The sequence below is a fragment of the Engystomops pustulosus genome, chromosome 3 (assembly GCF_040894005.1).
Source record: "Engystomops pustulosus chromosome 3, aEngPut4.maternal, whole genome shotgun sequence".
Lineage (NCBI taxonomy): Eukaryota > Metazoa > Chordata > Amphibia > Anura > Leptodactylidae > Engystomops > Engystomops pustulosus.
Genome location: NC_092413.1, coordinates 210,114,471 through 210,136,234, shown reverse-complemented (window position 1 = coordinate 210,136,234; position 21,764 = coordinate 210,114,471). Strand labels below are relative to the sequence as shown.

Below are 21,764 nucleotides of genomic sequence, written 5' to 3'. Positions count from 1 at the left end.
ACGGACATGCGTTTTTTAACGCATGCGTTTTTAACGATCTGAAAACGCACTTAGTAAAAACGGCCCAAAAACGCCATGTGTGTCTTCACCCTAAGGTCTTCACAGTCATTCATCATCAACGACTGCCAAGGTTTATCGCCAAATCGCTCCTTCCATCATCTACATGGTGTATATGGAGGTTCAATACTGAAGAGTCATCATCATCGTCATGACTAATGCAATGCAATGCAGCGCCGAGAAGAAACTGGACCTGGGTCACATCATGTGGTCTTAGAGTGCGGATCTTCACATGAGACCCGACCTGTGAACTGATGCAAAAATATATGAAAAATGTAAAAATTTTAATTACAACTCAATGGAATTTACGAATGAAAGTGACTTTGAAGAAAGTGAATAGGACTTCTGGTCTTACTGTCCTTGAAATACTATTGAATTCTTGTTTTTTTTTCTGTACATTTTAATTAGTAGCCTTGGGGCACCGTAAATTGGTGCGGTCATTTGTATTTGGTTTTCTCTGTGACTGGCAAGAAAATGTGTGGATTTTAATTAACTCAGTTATAAAAAAGATGATTAGTGATTGAGGAGCATCACTCTGCTCATGGACTGTCAATATCCCCACAGAAGGAGATTTAAAGGGGCATTTCCCCATAATCCATAATACGGGAAGTGGGATCTGATATTCTGAGGCTAGTGCCACACGTAGCGCTTTGTCTTGCGCTCGCAAACGCAGACAAAGTTGCGCCCACCGGGACGGGCCTCGGCCCGATCGCATCAACGTTTCTATGGAAACGCCTGCGATCGGGAACAAGCCGCCGGTGTTTTGCGTTAATTTAACTCAAAACACCGGCGGCTCTTTCCCGATCGCAGGCGTTTCCATAGAAACGCCGATGCGATTGGGCCGAGGCCCGTCCCGGTGGGCGCGACTTTGTCTGCGTTTGCGAGCGCAATACAAAGCGCTACGTGTGGCACCAGCCTGATGCAGCTCAAAGAGAGTCATCATCTCCAGAGGAAGTCTGTATTTTGTGTCCTCCCAGACAACAATTCTCCAGATACAGGCAGTCCCCTACTTAAGGACACACGACTTACAGACAATCCCTAGTTACAGAACGACCCCTCTGCCCACTGTGACCTTTGGTGAAGCTTTCTGAATGCTTTACTATAGTCCCAGACTGCACTGATCAGCTGTAAGGTGTCTGTAATGAAGCTTTATTGATCATCCTTGGTCCCCTTACAGCAAAAAATTTTGAAATTCCAATTGTCATTGGGGCCAAAAAAAAAAATTTGTCTAGAACTTCAATTATAAAATATACAGTTTCGACTTACATACAAATTCACCTTACAAACAAACCTTCGGACCCTATCTTGTACGTAACCTGGGGACTGCCTGTATACCGTAAGCCACCTTTACTGGAGGTACCCTGTTTCCCCTAAAATAAGACATCCCCTGAAAGTAAGACCTAGTACAATTTTGTTTAGGCTTAGAAATATAAGACCTCCCCTGAAAATAAGACCTAGCGGCAGTCATTGCGCAGCTCCCCCCGCGCCATACATTAGTATTAGTAAATCTTTTAGATGCTGCAGAAATACAGCAAGAAATTCAGAATTTGGAGATTTATAGGAATGCTAGAGAAGTTGATTTTTTTGTTCACCAATAAATGTAAATTCTTGTTCATGGAAAAATAAGACATCCCCTGAAAATAAGACCTAGTGCCTCTTAAGAAGCAAAAATTAATATAAGACACTGTCTTATTTTCGGGGAAACAGGGTAGTATATATACATTCACAGTTATGTAACTCCTTGTTTAAGTTGTCCATGTTTAGAAAGGTCATTGTTATTCATGGAATCTGTGTAATACCCCATTTCTCCTGTGGAGGCGCTGCAGGAAAATTGATCACTTGCTTTCAGGCTTCTTAATGGTTTACTCTTAGTGCTGGGACCCGGTGATCAGATTATGGTCAGAGTTTCTGAAACTAAAATGGAATATCCAGGGACCTTTCATCCATTTCTCGCTTCATATTTTACATTTACTGTACATTTTAGGAGCTTGACGGTATATACGGTTGTAGATATAAACCAAAATATGTATCTCAGCAATCAGTATCTATACTCAATTGACGATAGAAGTGTGTACAGTATTGAACACATTTAATATTAACCCCTTCCCGCTGCGGACCTTTTTCGATTTTGCGTTTTCATTTTTCACTCCCCACATTCAAAAATCTGTAACTTTTTTATTTTTCCATGTACAGAGCTGTGTGACGGCTTATTTTCTGCGTAACAAATTACACTTCAAAATGGTGGTATTTAATATTCCATGCCGTGTACTGGGAAGCGGGAAAAAAATTCCAAATGCAGTGAAATTGGTAAAAAAAACGCATTTGTGCCGTATTCTTGTGGGCTTGGATTTTACGGATTTCACTGTGCACCCCAAATGACAGGTCTACTTTATTCTTTGGGTCGGTATGATTATGGGGATACCAAATTTGTATATGTTTTATAATGTTTTCATACATTTAAAAAAATTAAAACCTCCTGTACAAAATTTTTTGGGGGGATTTTGCCATCTTCTGGCACTAATAACTTTTTTATACTTTGGTGTACTGAGCTGTGGGTAGTGTCATTTTTTGCGGATTTTGATGACGTTTACAATGTCATTTTTAGGACTGAACAACCTTTTGATCACTTTTTGTAGAATTTTAAATTTTTTTTTAAATGGCAAAAAAGTGGCATTTTCGACTTTGGGCGCGACTTTCTGTTACGGGGTTAAACGAAGTGAAAAACCGTTATCATATTTTGATAGATCGGGCATTTTCGGACGCGGCGATACCTGAAGTGTTTATGATTTTTACTGTTTATTTATATTTATGTCAGTTCTAGGGAAAGGGGGGTGATTTGAATTTTTTGGTTTTTTTATTCTAATTTTTTTATTTTAACTTTTTTTTATTTTTACTATTTTTCAGACTCCCTAGGGTACTTTAACCCTAGGGTGTCTGTACGATCCTATCATATACTGCCATACTACCGGCGGCGATCAGCAGTAAAACAATCGCGGGTGTTACCGGTAAGCCTTTGCTGCAATATGCAGCAAAGACTTACCGGCTATGGAGAGGGCTCAGCCCGCGAGCCCTCTCCATGTACCGGGACCTGACATGTGACGTACTATTACGTCACATGTCGGTAAGGGGTTAAAATATTATATTTCAATTTTGCACAGAATAGCATTCACATATGACATAAATGTACAGAATATACTCTATGTTTTAGATCTCAGGCTGGGCTAAAAAAAAGGGGTATGAAAAGCACTATAGGGCCCAAGTGCACAATTCTTCCCAAAAATTGTGTTTAAAAAAGTAAAAATATATATGTATACGACAAATGAAGGTCTATCCGCGGAGGACGCCGAAGAAAGGTAGATGGACAATTGGCAGTATAGTTGTGAATGTCCGGATGTGGAAAAAATGATGACAGTCTATATGTGTTATAAAAGTGGCGACTGGTAGTAGAAAATTAGCGCAAGCTTATATAGCGGGTGTACAATGTATTGGTGTAGCACTTGGTTTTTATCTTAGATTGTGCTTGCTGCTGGGAAGTAAACATGGGATATTGCAGTCGTATACATATATATTTTTACTTTTTTAAACACAATTTTTGGGAAGAATTGTGCACTTGGGCCCTATAGTGCTTTTCTTACCCCTTTTTTTAGCCCAGCCTGAGATCTAAAACATAGAGTATATTCTGTACATTTATTTCATATGTGAATGTTATTCTGTGCAAATTTGAAATATAATATTTTAGCAATATTTTAATATTAAATGTGTTCAATACTATACACACTTCCATCGTCAATTGAGTATAGATAGGTGCTCGGCTCTATACATTTCTTGCTATTATATACGGTTGTTGGCAAAAATTTGTGTGATACAGGCGCTATACCATACAGTTGTTACTCCTCAGTGTACATGAGAGTATGTGGTTTCACACTCAAACAAAGGCTCCTTAAAGGGGTTCTCCATTGACAACAAGTAGGCCCCTATCCACAGCATAGATGCTAAGTTGGCGATCCGTGAGGGTCTCAGTGATGGGACCCTTATGGATCACAAGAACAGGACCCTTATGGATCACAAGAATGAGGGTCCATGGTACTTTTGGTGAACAGAGAAGCCAGCTGTGCATGTTTTGGCTGCTCCATGGCCAAGCAATGGGCGAGACAGAATTAGCTGAGTGCGGCGCTGGGCTATCTCCATCAGTGCCATAGAGATGAATGAAGCAGCTCAATGACTGCTCCTTTCACAGGAGGGGTACAATGGACTCCCATTCTCATAATCTGTGAGACCCCTAACTATCAGTAGATAGGGGCTAACTTGTTGTCCCTGGAGAACCCCTTGAAGGACAGCAGAAAATAGATACATTCTGTAATTTTGACATAATCTTGACTTGAAATCTTCTAGTGTGTACAGTGGTAATGTAGACCTATGTGTCTCCATGGTTACAGACTACAAACAAACCCTTTGTATTCTGATCTGACAGTCTTTCTCCTACTTTTTCTTAACCTTTCATTAACACTTTGGTTTTGTCCGCAGGCACGAATGACACGTAACGCAGGATGGCAGCCAACAAAAGTTTCTTCGGCGCCGAGGGCTTACTCCCCACTTTCCAGAGGGGAGGAGACCTCTTTGAGTCTAAACTTTCAAAAGAAGCCGATATCATTGCTGCATTGTATTTGCTGGTCATTGGTAAGTCGTTTGTGTTAATACTCCATCTTTATATACTCTACGCGCTTTTTAGGATGATTTCAAATCAGGAATCCGGACCAAAGTCTCCTGAGGTGGAGGTGCTGCTTTGGGCCACAGCATCAGAGGGGTTGTACGCCAATTCTCTGCTGACCACAGAGTAGAACAACTTGAGTTTTAATCTATTTGTGACCTTTCATCATGTTTTTGCTTATGTTATATCTCCCTGGTTTTTGATTTTTTCTTAAAGAGGCCATATCAACCAGAAATTCGGCACTAGGTGCAGCTCCTAGCACTAAAATATAGCGCAAAATTGTGGGCGGGATTAGGGGCGGTGACTGCCGCATGATGCGCAGCAGTCACCGTATAGCTATGGAGCGAGCAGGGCGGTCCGGGGAAGAGGCAGTAACTCGGACTGCCCCCTCATGAATATGCCGGACCACGGCAGTACTCCGCGGCAGTGTTAGATAGCGTTATCGGAGGTTTCCGATAATGCTATCATTGTAACACTGCTGAGTCTGTTTTAGCACTAGGAACTGCTTACTCCTAGTGCCGAATTTCTGGGTAACAGGTCCTCTTTAAGGAATTGTCTCCGTCAGATACCAAAGAGTTTTTTCCTGACTTTCATCCAATTGGCAAAAAGCGTCCAAATACCGCAGGGCCCCCGGTCTCAGCAGACCCCTCCGGCTGCCTTTGGCATCAATGGTCTTGGAGATAAAGCTGTAAAATTCTTTGAAGTGGTCTGTTTCTAATAACTCATGACTAGATAACTTCTCAGATATTGCCTAGTGATAAAGTGATGTGTGAGCCGCCTTGGATTGAAGGAACCTGAAAGTATTGGCTCCAGGACAGGCCCAGAGTTCTGTTCTGTTCTTGTGTGGTGAAGTTCTCTAACATTAAAATTTTGTAAAATTATCTGCTTTACAGAGTTAAAAGGCCAAACAATGTTGTCGGAGATTGATTAAAAGGGTCTGAGAGCAGAACTGTTCTAGTTGCCCATGGAAACCAATGAGAGCTCAGCTTTCACTTTCCCACGGCGGTTTATAAAATGAAAGCTGAGCACCGATTGGTTCCCATGGGCAACTAGAACAGTTTTACCTCAGACACTTCTGATCAATCTCCCTGTTGCATATAAAGGCTGTTGTTTTACTTTTATCAAAAGTGTTTAAGAGAAAAATTGTTCATGGCAACCAATCAGAGCTCAGCATTCATTTTATAAACTGTTGTGGGAAATAGAGACTGGTTGTCATAAAACACAAGAACAGTTTTGCTCTGAGACACTTTTGATACATCTCCCCCAATGTGTTGTTTTACCTTTGGTATATAAGTGATTTTGGCATAAACTGGTTGTACAAGGACGTATGCACAAAGAGGATGAATTTACAGACTACACCTAGACTAAAATTGTAATGTGAATGGATCCCAATGCACAAATGGAATGCATAAAGGGAACCTGTCACAAGTATTTACACCACTTAACTACTAGCACCCTTAGGTAGGGTAGTCACATGAAAATGAGTCATTTTTTGCTTGAAATGAGTCACTTTTAGAAATTTGAAGAGGGAAGTTGCTTCCGACACCCCTCACTCAGGCTCTTAAGCACCTAGAAACATTCTGTTGGTTTCATATTAAATATTAGAATCTCATTTTTTAAATCACTTAGGCTTAATGTCAGGCTAAGGGTTCTGTGTGTTATAGAGCCAGTGGTACAGGCAGATAAAAACATAGTTAGGAACTGCAGATAAAGATTCAGGTCTTGTTTATGTCTTTAACCGCTTGTATCTCTGGTTCTTTAGCACAAAAGACTACAAGGCTAATTTTTTAAAGATAGGATTCTCATCTTTACAATGACACCAGACCCCTGGTTCTAGCTACTATAGAACTCAAAATCGGGGTCGCGGATTGCACTTTCGGCGAACTCCTTCGGACCAGTAAGTAAATGTGCCCCTTTGTGTAAAACTGGGAAGCAAGCGGGAGGGGCCCTGCAATACTCATGGCCTTGATCTTTTTTAGCCATTGCATATATATATATATATTTATAGGAATTAATAAGATGCTTCTCACGCCCTCCAGTTATTTTTGTTTTGGAATAACCCAAACCGTTCATGATGTTTTATGCTCCAGATAACGTAATTGCACTGATTAGTAAATAGGCAACGGCACATTTTACTTGCAGATAGGATTCCATGACTGGGCTGCGCCCGGAGACACGCTGATCGTCTTGTGATTCCATTTGTAAAGGATAAAAAAGCAGTAGACAAAGTTCTTTCTTGTCCTTGTGACCTAAAACAGGCAGTCCCCTACTTAAAGGGGTATTCTCGTCTGGGCAGTCACATTCAGTTTGATAAATCGGCCATATATAAACATTTCTTAAATTAGATGTTATTAAAAAAAAATGTTCCTGTGTGAAGATAATTTCTCATAAATGTAGTCATTTTGTCCCTTAGAAACGAGATGGCTTCCTCGGATACGACCACCTCTGCTGGAGGGATTGCACAAAGAAACAAAAGGTTTTTGTATATGAAATGTCCGGGAGTTACTACATGACCCCCAGCCGTCCTGTGGCAATGATCACTGAATCCAGGAGGTCCGGCAGGACTCTATAGCGCATGTCTGGCCACCGCTGCCAGAGTGTGACGTGGTCGTATCCGAGGAAGCCATCTCGTTTCTAAGGGACAGAATGACTGCATTTATGAGAAATTATCTTCTCACAGGAACATTTTTTTTAATAACATCCAATTGAAGAAATGTTTATAAATGGAAGATTAATGAAACTGAATGTGAATGCCCAGACGAGAATACCCCTTTAAGGACACCCCACGACCCCTAGTTAAAGATAGACCCCTCTGCCCCTTGTCACCTCTGGTGAAGCTCTCTGGATGTTACTATAGTCTCGGACTGCAATGACCAGCTGTAAGGTGTCTGTAATGAAGCTTTGATAATCCTTGGTCCCATTACAGCTAAAAATTTTGAAACTCCAATTGTCACTGGGCAAAAAAAAAAAAAATTGTCTAGAACTACAATTATAAAATATACTTTTTCGACTAACATACAAATTCAACTTAAGAACAAACCTATGGACCCTATCTTGTACGTAACCCGAGGACTGCCTGTACATGAAACTTGGGATACAAAATCTATATCAGGCCCCCAGCAACTTTGTAGAAAGTGTATGGAAGTGGGACCCAAGTGCATGGGCACGCCCGGTTTACTAAGTTCACTCCTCTTTTATGTTATACGGGCACACTACAATCTTTAGTGGAATGTGTCCTTATTACATGTGCAACATCCAGACCTAATATCTTGGGGGCATCTGGATTCCCCTGGTACCTGAGTGGCTTGGGGGCGGCCTAGCGCTGACTTGGTCCCTTAGTCCAGGTGGAACAGGCCTTGTCCATATTGGACAGGTGTCAGGCAAGTGGATTACAAGAAGAGGGAGAAGCCTTTCTGCCTGGGACACTCCTGATGTATGCATGTTTTAGGGATACAGAGTAGGTGGTAGAGGGGGGAGGCCCACGATCTTAGCAGCAGCCAGGGATTACACAAGACAAGAGATATAGAACATCAACCCACAGTTCCTTTATTCCAGAACTCGAATACAGCAATGGCAACAGGCTGTGGTGGAAGTCCAATCTGCTCAGGACCAAGGTAGCTGGTTGGCTATTGTCTGGCAAAGTCACAGCCAAGTCTAGGAAACTTTGGGCTGGAGAGGTTTGGAGCCACTTTGGCAGTAATCATAAGCTAGAACAAACATCCTTAAGGTCAATGAATAAGTTATGTAAGGCAACTTAACGTACCCATTAAGCGTGCAGGGTTAGGTTGGCCATACCTCACCTACATCTTAGGGACATTATCACTGTACAAAGTTTGTTAGGGACCAGTCCAGCGGGCCATTACACATGTAAATAGATTACTCCATAGAGCTCGAGGAGCTTGGGGATATTTGGCTACTCTTCTGGGAATCTGAGAGGTTTTTGTGAGCCTGGAGGATGATCTGGGAGTATAGGCCAAGTAGTATACAATGTATAAGTTATAATTAGAGATTAGTGAATTAGCTTGAGGAGTCAGTAAAAATCTTGCAAATTTCTTGCAAGGGAACAAATCTAACTCCTGCTGTCATTCATCTGCAGGGGGAAATTAACCTTAACCAAACGAGAAGGGACCAAACTTCTATCTTCTTACGTGGCTTACCGGTACAGATCAGGCACCAGTATCAAGGACCCTCTGCCACCCCTTAATTTTCACCCCTTGTTTTTATCTGCTTACCTACAAGACCTAAAGGAAATCTACTATCAAAATCCTCTTATCTTTGTATTTATGACCCTCCTTCCTTCTAAAATCAACTTTTAAAATTATGATAATAAGCCAGAAGGACTCTGGGGTCGTTTGCAGAGAATCTCCATACTGCAGAGTCACAGCACGACCCCCTCCCCTAAGCAGGCAGAGGGAGGGGGGAAGTGCTGAGGGAGCAGGGGGAGGGCGATGAGAAGATAGTGTAACAGTCTGTGAAACTACAGCATGGATGGGCTCTATTAACACCCCCAGGAGCCCTTCAGGCTCATTAGCATAATATTAAAAGTAGATTTTAGAAGGAAGGAGGGTCATGGATAACAAATATAAGTAAATATCACAGTAACAGTGCCTGGATCTATGAGTAAGTGCCCCTGATTTATCATGATGGATTTTGATGGTACAGTAGATTTCCTTTTTAAATAGTACAGGGGGCATATGTGGCAGATTGCGCTCATAAATCTCAGTGCGTAGAGTAAGGTTGAAGGATTTATGATGCAGAATGCAACCAGTGGAACCTCTATGGTTAGGCCATGGGCGACCCCTTATATCCATATCTTGATATCCATGATATATATGATCAGATTCCTCCAAGAATTTCTAGGAATAACAGAAGTGGCGCTACCTTGGAGCCAATTATTTTTGGTGCAACACATAGGAAAAAAGATACAAAGAATTTGATTAAAAATGAATCATAAAATTTGGGGTTTGGAAAAGAGGTCAGTAAATCAGTAAACTAGAAAATGTATTCACGCTGTATTAGGCACATTAGGACTGTGACGTCTAGACGCGGGGTATGTGGTGGGGGTACTTTGAGGAGAAGGCTACCTCTGTTAACTCTTGGAGGGGTCTGCCAGCTCAGGGCAGGCTTCTCACACGCAGTAAGGAACTTTGCATGTTTTGGCTTTTTGATTGTTTTTGTTTCTTTGAAACCCAAAATGTGCCTGAATCCATTAGAGAGTTATATTTATTTTAGTCTCATGACTTCCCCTTTAATACGCCTGGCCGGTGGCATCTGGAATCAGCTGATTGGCAAGGGGTCCACGTCCAGCGCTATATATTGTCTTGTAATGGCAGATTTCCCAGCGCTCAGACACTTTCTCATCATAGATGGTCTGCCCGATAGAGTCTATTACTACACAGATGTTCTCTGAATTGCTACTTACCGTATATACTCACAGAATATCAGAAATTATACAATGCACCTCTGTAGAGGGACCCCATGGCATTGTCCTTCCTATAGATATTGAAAGTATTTTTCCAGAAATAAATATCAATGACTTCAGGTTAAACAGAGAGTAGATGGAAGCAATTGGCGCCATTCTGTCTGTAGTGGCCAGAAACTGTAACTGCAGCCGCGGCTCACATTCACTTATGCGATGCTGCTGTCCCTGTGGTGTCTGTATCCTAATTGCTGATATTGGGGACAGGGACCGATTAGGCAAAGTTCTGTGCAGCGCTGCGTAATCTGTGTGCGCTATATAAATAAAGATTTATTATTTTTATTATTATGATTATGATTAGCCAAGTGCCTCAAACTCATTAGCATATTTTTATAAAGTTCTTTTTTCAACAATATGACAGCTCCAGAGCTAATAATAATAATAATAATAATAATAATAAAAAACCTCCAGCAACTAGAAAAGGTAATGAGCTTTTCTGTGAGGGCAAACCTACTGATTTCCTTTAAGTCCGTACGCCGCAATATAACATCACAGTGCAAATCCCTGCTAAAACCGAGCGCCAAAAAACAGACTTTAATAATTGTGCTGTGTGTGATATAGTACATGGGGTCTTGGTATATACGGTAGTACATGGGGTGTAGGTGTATAGTACATGGGGTCTAGGTGCATAGTACATGGGGTCTAGGTGTATAGTACATGGGGTGTAGGTGTATAGTACATGGGGTCTAGGTGTATAGTACATGGGGTCTAGGTGTATAGTACATGGTGTCTAGGTGTATAGTACATGGGGTCTAGGTGTATAGTACATGGGGTCTAGGTGTATAGTACATGGTGTCTAGGTGTATAGTACATGGGGTGTAGGTGTATAGTACATGGGGTCTAGGTATATACGGTAGTACATGGGGTGTAGGTGTATAGTACATGGGGTGTAGGTGTATAGTACATGGGGACTAGGTGTATAGTACATGGGGACTAGGTGTATAGTACATGGGGTCTAGGTGTGTAGTACATGGGGTCTAGGTGTATAGTACATGGGGTCTAGGTGTATAATACATGGGGTCTAGGTGTATAGTACATGGGGTCTAGGTGTATAGTACATGGGGTCTAGGTGTAAAGTACATGGGGTCTAGGTGTATAGTACATGGGGTCTAGGTGTATAGTACATGGGGTCTAGGTGTATAGTACATGGGGTCTAGGTGTAAAGTACATGGGGTCTAGGTGTATAGTACATGGGGTCTAGGTGTATAGTACATGGGGTCTAGGTGTATAGTACATGGGGTCTAGGTGTATAGTACATGGGGACTAGGTGTATAGTACATGGGGACTAGGTGTATAGTACATGGGGCCACATTTATCACTTTTGTGCGCCTAAGTGTAGTAGTTGCGCCTAAATTCTGGCGCACTGTTTTGCCAGAATTATCACAAGCTACAACCATCTGTGATAAGTATATTTTCTGCCTCTTATTAATCACTTTACTTTAATACAGTTTAGGCGCAATTTTGGCGCAGTTTAGGCGCAATGTTAGATTCGGGCACTTACATGTGATCCTGCTACAAGCTCCTCTCTGCTTCTCCCACATCCCAGAATGAAGATAACACTCACAGCAGCACCCAGGTGTGTGACACCCTGCACCCAGTGACCTCCTCAGCAGCACCCAGGTGTGTGACACCCAGCACCCAGTGACCTCCTCAGCAGGGGCTTCTCCTGGAGGGGATCCCACAGTGCTGGTCTCCTGCTGCACCCCTGTAATTCTGGCCAGTATTCCCCTCAGACACTGCAGAATTACATGGGGGACACTTGTAAGTAGTATCTGCAAACTTCTGCAAACTTGTGCAAAGTTCTCTTCTCTCTTGCTGTGAGCTCAGCGTTTTGCAGAATGTTTTGTAAATAGAAGGTGATGAACTGTAAATAGAGTCTGCAGCTCCTGTCTGTAATGTATCTAATGTATCTATTATATGTACCAGTGTCTGTAATGTGTCTAATGTATCTATTATATGTTCTAGTGTCTGGCTGAGCTCTGCTGCTAGAAATGAGCTCTTCTGCAAAGGAGCTCAGTGCTTTATTCTCAGATAACGCCACCTTCGGGCTGGAGTGTTTTTGCGCCCGTTTTTGCGCCTAAATGAAAACGTAGCAAGTGATGAATATCATTAGGCGCAGCAAAACATCTGGATTGGTAAGATAGATGAGGGAAAGCTGCTTATTTTTGCTGCGCAGCTAGTTTGGCGTTTAATCGCAAAAATGGCGCAAAAACGGTGCGCCTGAATGAAAAGGCGCAAAAACAACAGAAAAAACGAGTGATACATGTGGCCCATGGTGTCTAGGTGTATAGTACATGGTGTCTAGGTGTATAATACATGGGGTCTAGGTGTATAGTACATGGGGTCTAGGTGTATAGTACATGGGGTCTAGGTGTATAATACATGGGGTCTAGGTGTATAGTACATGGGGTCTAGGTGTATAGTACATGGGGTCTAGGTGTATAGTACATGGTGTCTAGGTGTATAATACATGGGGTCTAGGTGTATAGTACATGGGGTCTAGGTGTATAGTACATGGGGTCTAGGTGTATAGTACATGGGGTCTAGGTGTATAGTACATGGGGTCTAGGTGTATAGTACATGGGGCCACATGTATCACTCGTTTTTTCTGTTGTTTTTGCGCCTTTTCATTCAGGCGCCTTTGCAGAACAGCTCATTTCTAGCAGCAGAGCTCAGCCAGACACTGGAACATATAATAGATACATGAGATACTCTGCAGACACTAGAACATATAATAGATACATGAGATACTCTGCAGACACTAGAACATATAATAGATATATTAGATACATTACAGACAGGAGCTGCAGACTCTATTTACAGTTCATCACCTTCTATTTACAAAACATTCTGCAAAACGCTGAGCTCAAAGCAAGAGAGAAGAGAAGTTTGCAGAAGTTTGCTGAATGTTGCAGATACTACTTACAAGTGTCCCCCATGTAATTCTGCACAGAATCCCCCTCAGACACCAGTGTTTCTGAGGGGGATACTGTGCAGAATTACAGGGGTGCAGCAGGAGCTCAGCACTGGGGGATCCCCTCCAGGAGAAGCCCCTGCTGAGGAGGTCACTGGGTGCAGGGTGTCACACACCTGGGTGCTGCTGTGAGTGTTATCTTCATTCTGAGCTGTGGGAGAAGCAGAGAGGAGCTTGTAGCAGGATCACATGTAAGTGCCTGAATCTAACATTGCGCCTAAACTGCGCCAAAATTGCGCCTAAACTGTTTTAAAGTAAAGTGATTAATAAAAGGCAGAAAATATACTTATCACAGATGGTTGTAGCTTGTGATAATTCTGACAAAACAGTGCCCCTGAATTTAGGCGCAACTACTACACTTAGGCGCACAAAAGTGATAAATGTGGCCCATGGTGTCTAGGTGTATAATACATGGGGTGTAGGTGTATAGTACATGGGGTCTAGGTGTATAGTATATGGGGTCTAGGTGTATAATACATGGGGTCTAGGTGTATAGTACCTGGGGTCTAGGTGTATAGTACATGGGGTGTAGGTGTATAGTACATGGGGTCTAGGTATATACGGTAGTACATGGGGTGTAGGTGTATAGTACATGGGGTGTAGGTGTATAGTACATGGGGACTAGGTGTATAGTACATGGGGACTAGGTGTATAGTACATGGGGTCTAAGTCGCTTTCCTTTCACTTGGTGATTAAATACCTTTGAACTCTGACGTGGAGTGCTGCTGCTTCTTTGGTTGTACATGGGGTCTAGGTGTATAATACATGGGGTCTAGGTGTATACTACATGGGGTCTAGGTGTATAATACATGGGGTCTAGGTGTATAGTACATGGGGACTAGGTGTATAGTACATGGGGACTAGGTGTATAGTACATGGGCTGTAGGTGTATAGTGCATGGGGTCTAGGTGTATAGTACATGGGGTCTAGGTGTATAGTACATGGGGTCTAGGTGTATAGTACATGGGATCTAGGTGTATAATACATGGGGTCTAGGTGTATAGTACATGGTGTCTAGGTGTGTAGTACATGGGGTCTAGGTGTATAATACATGGGGTCTAGGTGTATAATACATGGGGTCTAGGTGTATAGTACATGGGGTCTAGGTGTATAGTACATGCGGTCTAGGTGTATAGTACTTGGGGTCTAGGTGTATAGTGCATGGTGTCTAGGTGTATAGTACATGGGGTCTAGGTGTATAGTACTTGGGGTTTAGGTGTATAGTACATGGGGTCTAGGTGTGTAGTACATGGGGTTAAGGTGTATAGTACATGGTGTCTAGGTATATAGTACATGGGGTCTAGGTGTATAGTGCATGGGGACTAGGTGTGTAATACATGGGGTCTAGGTGTATAGTGCATGGGGTCTAGGTGTATAGTACATGGGGTGTAGGTGTATAGTACATGGGGTCTAGGTGTATAGTGCATGGGGTCTAGGTGTATAATACATGGGGTCTAGGTGTATAGTGCATGGGGTCTAGGTGTATAGTACATGGGGTGTAGGTGTATAGTACATGGGGTCTAGGTGTATAGAACATGGGGTCTAGGTGTATAGTACATGGGGACTAGGTGTATAGTACATTGGGTGTAGGATGTATAGTACATGGGGTCTAGGTGTATAGTACATGGGGTCTAGGTGTATAGTACATGGGGTCTAGGTGTATAGTACATGGGGTCTAGGTGTATAGTACATGAGGACTAGGTGTATAGTACATGGGGTCTAGGTGTATAGTTCATGGGGTGTAGGTGTATAGTACATGGGGTCTAGGTGTATAGTACATGGAGACTAGGTGTATAGTACATTGGGTGTAGGTGTATAGTACATGGGGTCTAGGTGTATAGTACATGGGGTCTAAGTGTATAGTACATGGGGTCTAGGTGTATAGTACATGGGGTCTAGGTGTATAGTACATGAGGACTAGGTGTATAGTACATGGGGACTAGGTGTATAGTACATGGGGTCTAGGTGTATAGTACCTGGTGTCTAGGTGTATAGTACATGGGGTCTAGGTGTATAGTACATGGTGTCTAGGTGTATAGTACATGGGGTCTAGGTGCGTGGTATATGGGGTCTAGGTATATACGGTAGTACATGGGGTCTAGGTGTATAGTACATGGGGTCTAGGTGTATAGTACATGGGGTCTAGGTGTGTAGTACATGGGGTCTAGGTGTATAGTACATGGTATCTAGGTGTATAGTGCATGGGGTCTAGGTGTATAATACATGGGGTCTAGGTGTATAGTACATGGGGTCTAGGTGTATAGTACATAGGGTCTAGGTGTATAGTACATGGGGTCTAGGTGTATAGTACATGGGGTCTAGGTGTGTAGTACATGGGGTCTAGGTGTATAGTACATGGGGTCTAGGTGTATAGTGCATGGGGTCTAGGTGTATAATACATGGGGTCTAGGTGTATAGTACATGGGGTATAGGTGTATAGTACATGGGGTCTAGGTGTATAGTGCATGGGGTCTAGGTGTATAGTACATGGGGTCTAGGTGTATAGTACATGGGGACTAGGTATATAGTACATGGGGTGTAGGTGTATAGTGCATGGGGTCTAGGTGTATAATACATGGGGTCTAGGTGTATAGTACATGGGGTCTAGGTGTATAATACATGGGGTCTAGGTGTATAGTACATGGGGTCTAGGTGTATAATACATGGGGTCTAGGTGTATAGTACATGGGGACTAGGTGTATAGTACATGGGGACTAGGTGTATAGTACATGGGCTGTAGGTGTATAGTGCATGGGGTCTAGGTGTATAGTACATGGGGTCTAGGTGTATAGTACATGGGGTCTAGGTGTATAGTACATGGGATCTAGGTGTATAATACATGGGGTCTAGGTGTATAGTACATGGGGTCTAGGTGTATAATACATGGGGTCTAGGTGTATAGTACATGAGGACTAGGTGTATAGTACATGGGGACTAGGTGTATAGTACATGGGGTCTAGGTGTATAGTACCTGGTGTCTAGGTGTATAGTACATGGGGTCTAGGTGTATAGTACATGGTGTCTAGGTGTATAGTACATGGGGTCTAGGTGCGTGGTATATGGGGTCTAGGTATATACGGTAGTACATGGGGTCTAGGTGTATAGTGCATGGGGTGTAGGTGTATAGTACATGGGGTGTAGGTGTATAGTACACGGGGTCTAGGTGTATAGTACATGGGGTCTAGGTGTATAGTACATGGTATCTAGGTGTATAGTGCATGGGGTCTAGGTGTATAATACATGGGGTCTAGGTGTATAGTACATGGGGTCTAGGTGTATAGTACATGGGGTCTAGGTGTATAGTACATGGGGTCTAGGTGTATAGTACATGGGGTCTAGGTGTGTAGTACATGGGGTCTAGGTGTATAGTACATGGTATCTAGGTGTATAGTGCATGGGGTCTAGGTGTATAATACATGGGGTCTAGGTGTATAGTACATGGGGTGTAGGTGTATAGTACATGGGGTCTAGGTGTATAGTACATGGGGTCTAGGTGTATAGTACATGGGGACTAGGTATATAGTACATGGGGTGTAGGTATATAGTGCATGGGGTCTAGGTGTATAATACATGGGGTCTAGGTTTATAGTACATGGGGTCTAGGTGTATAATACATGGGGTCTAGGTGTATAGTACATGGGGTCCAGGTGTATAATACATGGGGTCTAGGTGTATAGTACATGGGGAATAGGTGTATAGTACATGGGGACTAGGTGTATAGTACATGGGCTGTAGGTGTATAGTACATGGGATCTAGGTGTATAGTGCATGGGGTCTAGGTGTATAGTACATGGGGTGTAGGTGTATAGTACATGGGGTCTAGGTGTATAGAACATGGGGTCTAGGTGTTTAGTACATGGGGACTAGGTGTATAGTACATTGGGTGTAGGATGTATAGTACATGGGGACTAGGTGTATAGTACATTGGGTGTAGGATGTATAGTACATGGGGTCTTGGTGTATAGTACATGGGGTCTAGGTGTATAGTACATGGGGTCTAGTTGTATAGTACATGGGGTCTAGTTGTATAGTACATGGGGTCTAGGTGTATAGTACATGAGGACTAGGTGTATAGTACATGGGGTCTAGGTGTATAGTACATGGGGTGTAGGTGTATAGTACATGGGGTCTAGGTGTATAGTACATGGGGACTAGGTGTATAGTACATTGGGTGTAGGTGTATAGTACATGGGGTCTAGGTGTATAGTACATGGGGTCTAGGTGTATAGTACATGGGGTCTAGGTGTATAGTACATGGGGTCTAGGTGTATAGTACATGGGGTCTAAGTGTATAGTACATGGGGTCTAGGTGTATAGTACATGGGGTCTAGGTGTATAGTACATGAGGACTAGGTGTATAGTACATGGGGACTAGGTGTATAGTACATGGGGTCTAGGTGTATAGTACCTGGTGTCTAGGTGTATAGTACATGGGGTCTAGGTGTATAGTACATGGTGTCTAGGTGTATAGTACATGGGGTCTAGGTGCGTGGTATATGGGGTCTAGGTATATACGGTAGTACATGGGGTCTAGGTGTATAGTACATGGTGTCTAGGTGTATAGTACATGGGGTCTAGGTGTGTAGTACATGGGGTCTAGGTGTATAGTACATGGTATCTAGGTGTATAGTGCATGGGGTCTAGGTGTATAGTACATGGGGTCTAGGTGTATAGTACATGGGGTGTAGGTGTATAGTGCATGGGGTCTAGGTGTATAGTACATGGGGTCTAGGTGTATAGTACATGGGGTCTAGGTGTATAGTACATGGGGACTAGGTATATAGTACATGGGGTGTAGGTATATAGTGCATGGGATCTAGGTGTATAGTACATGTGGTCTAGGTGTATAGTACATGGGGTCTAGGTGTATAGTATATGGGGTCTAGGTGTATAGGGCCTGGGGTCTAGGTGTATAATACATGGGGTCTAGGTGTATAGTACATGGGGACTAGGTGTATAGTACATGGGGACTAGGTGTTTAGTACATGGGGTCTAGGTGTATAATACATGGGGTCTAGGTGTATAGTACATGGGGACTAGGTGTATAGTACATGGGGTCTAGGTGTATAGTACTTGTGGTCTAGGTGTATAGTACATGGGGTGTAGGTGTATAGTGTATGGGGTCTAGGTGTATAGTGCATGGGGTCTAGGTGTATAATACATGGGGTCTAGGTGTATAGTACATGGGGTCTAGGTTTATAGTACATGGGGTCTAGGTGTATAGTGCATGGGGTTTAGGTGTATAGTACATGGGGTCTAGGTGTATAGTACATGGGGTCTAGGTGTATAGTACATGAGGTCTAGGTGTATAGTACTTGGGGTCTAGGTGTATAGTACATGGTGTCTATGTGTATAGTACATGGGGTTAAGGTGTATAGTACATGGGGTCTAGGTGTATAGTACCTGGGGTCTAGGTGTATAGTACATGGTGTCTAGGTGTATAGTGCATGGGGTCTAGGTGTGTAGTACATGGGGTCTAGGTGTATAGTACATGGGGTCTAGGTGTATAGTACATGAGGACTAGGTGTATAGTACATGGGGTCTAGGTGTATAGTACATGGGGTGTAGGTGTATAGTACATGGGGTCTAGGTGTATAGTACATGGGGACTAGGTGTATAGTACATTGGGTGTAGGTGTATAGTACATGGGGTCTAGGTGTATAGTACATGGGGTGTAGGTGTATAGTACATGGTGTCTAGGTGTATAGTACATGGGGTCTAGGTGTATAGTACCTGGTGTCTAGATGTATAGTACATGGGGTCTAGGTGTATAGTACATGGGGTGTAGGTGTATAGTACATGGGGTCTAAGTGTATAGTACATGGGGTCTAGGTGTATAGTACATGGGGTCTAGGTGTATAGTATATGGGGTCTAGGTGTATAGTACATGGGGTCTAGGTGCGTGGTATATGGGGTCTAGGTATATACGGTAGTACATGGGGTCTAGGTGTATAGTACATGGGGTCTAGGTGTATAGTACATGGGGTCTAGGTGTGTAGTACATGGGGTTAAGGTGTATAGTACATGGGGTCTAGGTGTATAGTGCATGGGGTCTAGGTGTATAATACATGGGGTGTAGGTGTATAGTGCATGGGGTCTAGGTGTATAGTGCATGGGGTCTAGGTGTATAATACATGGGGTCTAGGTGTATAGTACATGGGGTCTAGGTTTATAGTACATGGGGTCTAGGTGTATAGTGCATGGGGTTTAGGTGTATAGTACATGGGGTCTAGGTGTATAGTACATGGGGTCTAGGTGTATAGTACATGAGGTCTAGGTGTATAGTACTTGGGGTCTAGGTGTATAGTACATGGTGTCTAGGTGTATAGTACATGGGGTTAAGGTGTATAGTACATGGGGTCTAGGTGTATAGTACCTGGGGTCTAGGTGTATAGTACATGGTGTCTAGGTGTATAGTGCATGGGGTCTAGGTGTGTAGTACATGGGGTCTAGGTGTATAGTACATGGGGTCTAGGTGTATAGTACATGAGGACTAGGTGTATAGTACATGGGGTCTAGGTGTATAGTACATGGGGTGTAGGTGTATAGTACATGGGGTCTAGGTGTATAGTACGTGGGGACTAGGTGTATAGTACATTGGGTGTAGGTGTATAGTACATGGGGTCTAGGTGTATAGTACATGGGGTCTAAGTGTATAGTACATGGGGTCTAGGTGTATAGTACATGGGGTCTAGGTGTATAGTACATGAGGACTAGGTGTATAGTACATGGGGACTAGGTGTATAGTACATGGGGTCTAGGTGTATAGTACCTGGTGTCTAGGTGTATAGTACATGGGGTCTAGGTGTATAGTACATGGTGTCTAGGTGTATAGTACATGGGGTCTAGGTGCGTGGTTTATGGGGTCTAGATATATACGGTAGTACATGGGGTCTAGGTGTATAGTACATGGGGTCTAGGTGTATAGTACATGGGGTCTAGGTGTGTAGTACATGGGGTTAAGGTGTATAGTACATGGGGTCTAGGTGTATAGTACCTGGGGTCTAGGTGTATAGTACATGGTGTCTAGGTGTATAGTGCATGGGGTCTAGGTGTGTAGTACATGGGGTCTAGGTGTATAGTACATGGGGTCTAGGTGTATAGTACATGAGGACTAGGTGTATAGTACATGGGGTCTAGGTGTATAGTACATGGGGTGTAGGTGTATAGTACATGGGGTCTAGGTGTATAGTACATGGGGACTAGGTGTATAGTACATTGGGTGTAGGTGTATAGTACATGGGGTCTAGGTGTATAGTACATGGGGTGTAGGTGTATAGTACATGGTGTCTAGGTGTATAGTACATGGGGTCTAGGTGTATAGTACCTGGTGTCTAGGTGTATAGTACATGGGGTGTAGGTGTATAGTGCATGGGGTCTAGGTGTATAGTGCATGGGGTCTAGGTGTATAATACATGGGGTCTAGGTGTATAGTACATGGGGTCTAGGTTTATAGTACATGGGGTCTAGGTGTATAGTGCATGGGGTTTAGGTGTATAGTACATGGGGTCTAGGTGTATAGTACATGGGGACTAGCTATATAGTACATGGGGTCTAGGTGTATAGTACATGGGGTATAGGTATATAGTACATGGGGTATAGGTGTATAGTACATGGGGTCTAGGTGTATAGTACATGGGGTCTAGGTGTATAATACATGGGGTCTAGGTGTATAGTACATGGGGACTAGGTGTATAGTACATGGGGACTAGGTGTTTAGTACATGGGGTCTAGGTGTATAATACATGGGGTCTAGGTGTATAATACATGGGGTCTAGGTGTATAGTACATGGGGACTAGGTGTATAGTACATGGGGTCTAGGTGTATAGTACTTGTGGTCTAGGTGTATAGTACATGGGGTGTAGGTGTATAGTGCATGGGGTCTAGGTGTATAGTGCATGGGGTCTAGGTGTATAATACATGGGGTCTAGGTTTATAGTACATGGGGTCTAGGTGTATAGTGCATGGGGTTTAGGTGTATAGTACATGGGGTCTAGGTGTATAGTACATGGGGTCTAGGTGTATAGTACATGGGGACTAGGTATATAGTACATGGGGTGTAGTTGTATAGTACATGGGGTCTAGGTGTATAGTACATGGGGTCTAGGTGTATAATACATGGGGTCTAGGTGTATAGTACATGGGGACTAGGTGTATAGTACATGGGGACTAGGTGTTTAGTTCATGGGGTCTAGGTGTATAATACATGGGGTCTAGGTGTATAGTACATGGGGACTAGGTGTATAGTACATGGGGTCTAGGTGTATAGTACTTGTGGTCTAGGTGTATAGTACATGGGGTGTAGGTGTATAATGCATGGGGTCTAGGTGTATAGTGCATGGGGTCTAGGTGTATAATACACGGGGTCTAGGTGTATAGTACATGGGGTCTAGGTTTATAGTACATGGGGTCTAGGTGTATAGTGCATGGGGTTTAGGTGTATAGTACATGGGGTCTAGGTGTATAGTACATGGGGTCTAGGTGTATAGTACATGGGGTTTAGGTGTATAGTACATGGTGTCTAGGTGTATAGTACATGGGGTTA

At 43.1% G+C, this 21,764-nt stretch overlaps 1 protein-coding gene across 2 annotated transcripts in view; it reads left to right on the top strand.

Moving 5' to 3' along the window:
* The window catches only part of OPN5 (opsin 5), a 57,545-nt gene that overhangs the window by 15,254 nt on the left and 20,527 nt on the right, over positions 1 to 21,764 (top strand). For both annotated transcript variants that reach the window (XM_072143700.1, XM_072143699.1), the window contains exon 2: positions 4,582 to 4,734. In XM_072143700.1, the coding sequence (XP_071999801.1) occupies positions 4,605 to 4,734 (130 nt within the window). In that variant the 5' untranslated portion in view covers positions 4,582 to 4,604. The remainder of the gene's footprint in view (positions 1 to 4,581; positions 4,735 to 21,764) is intronic.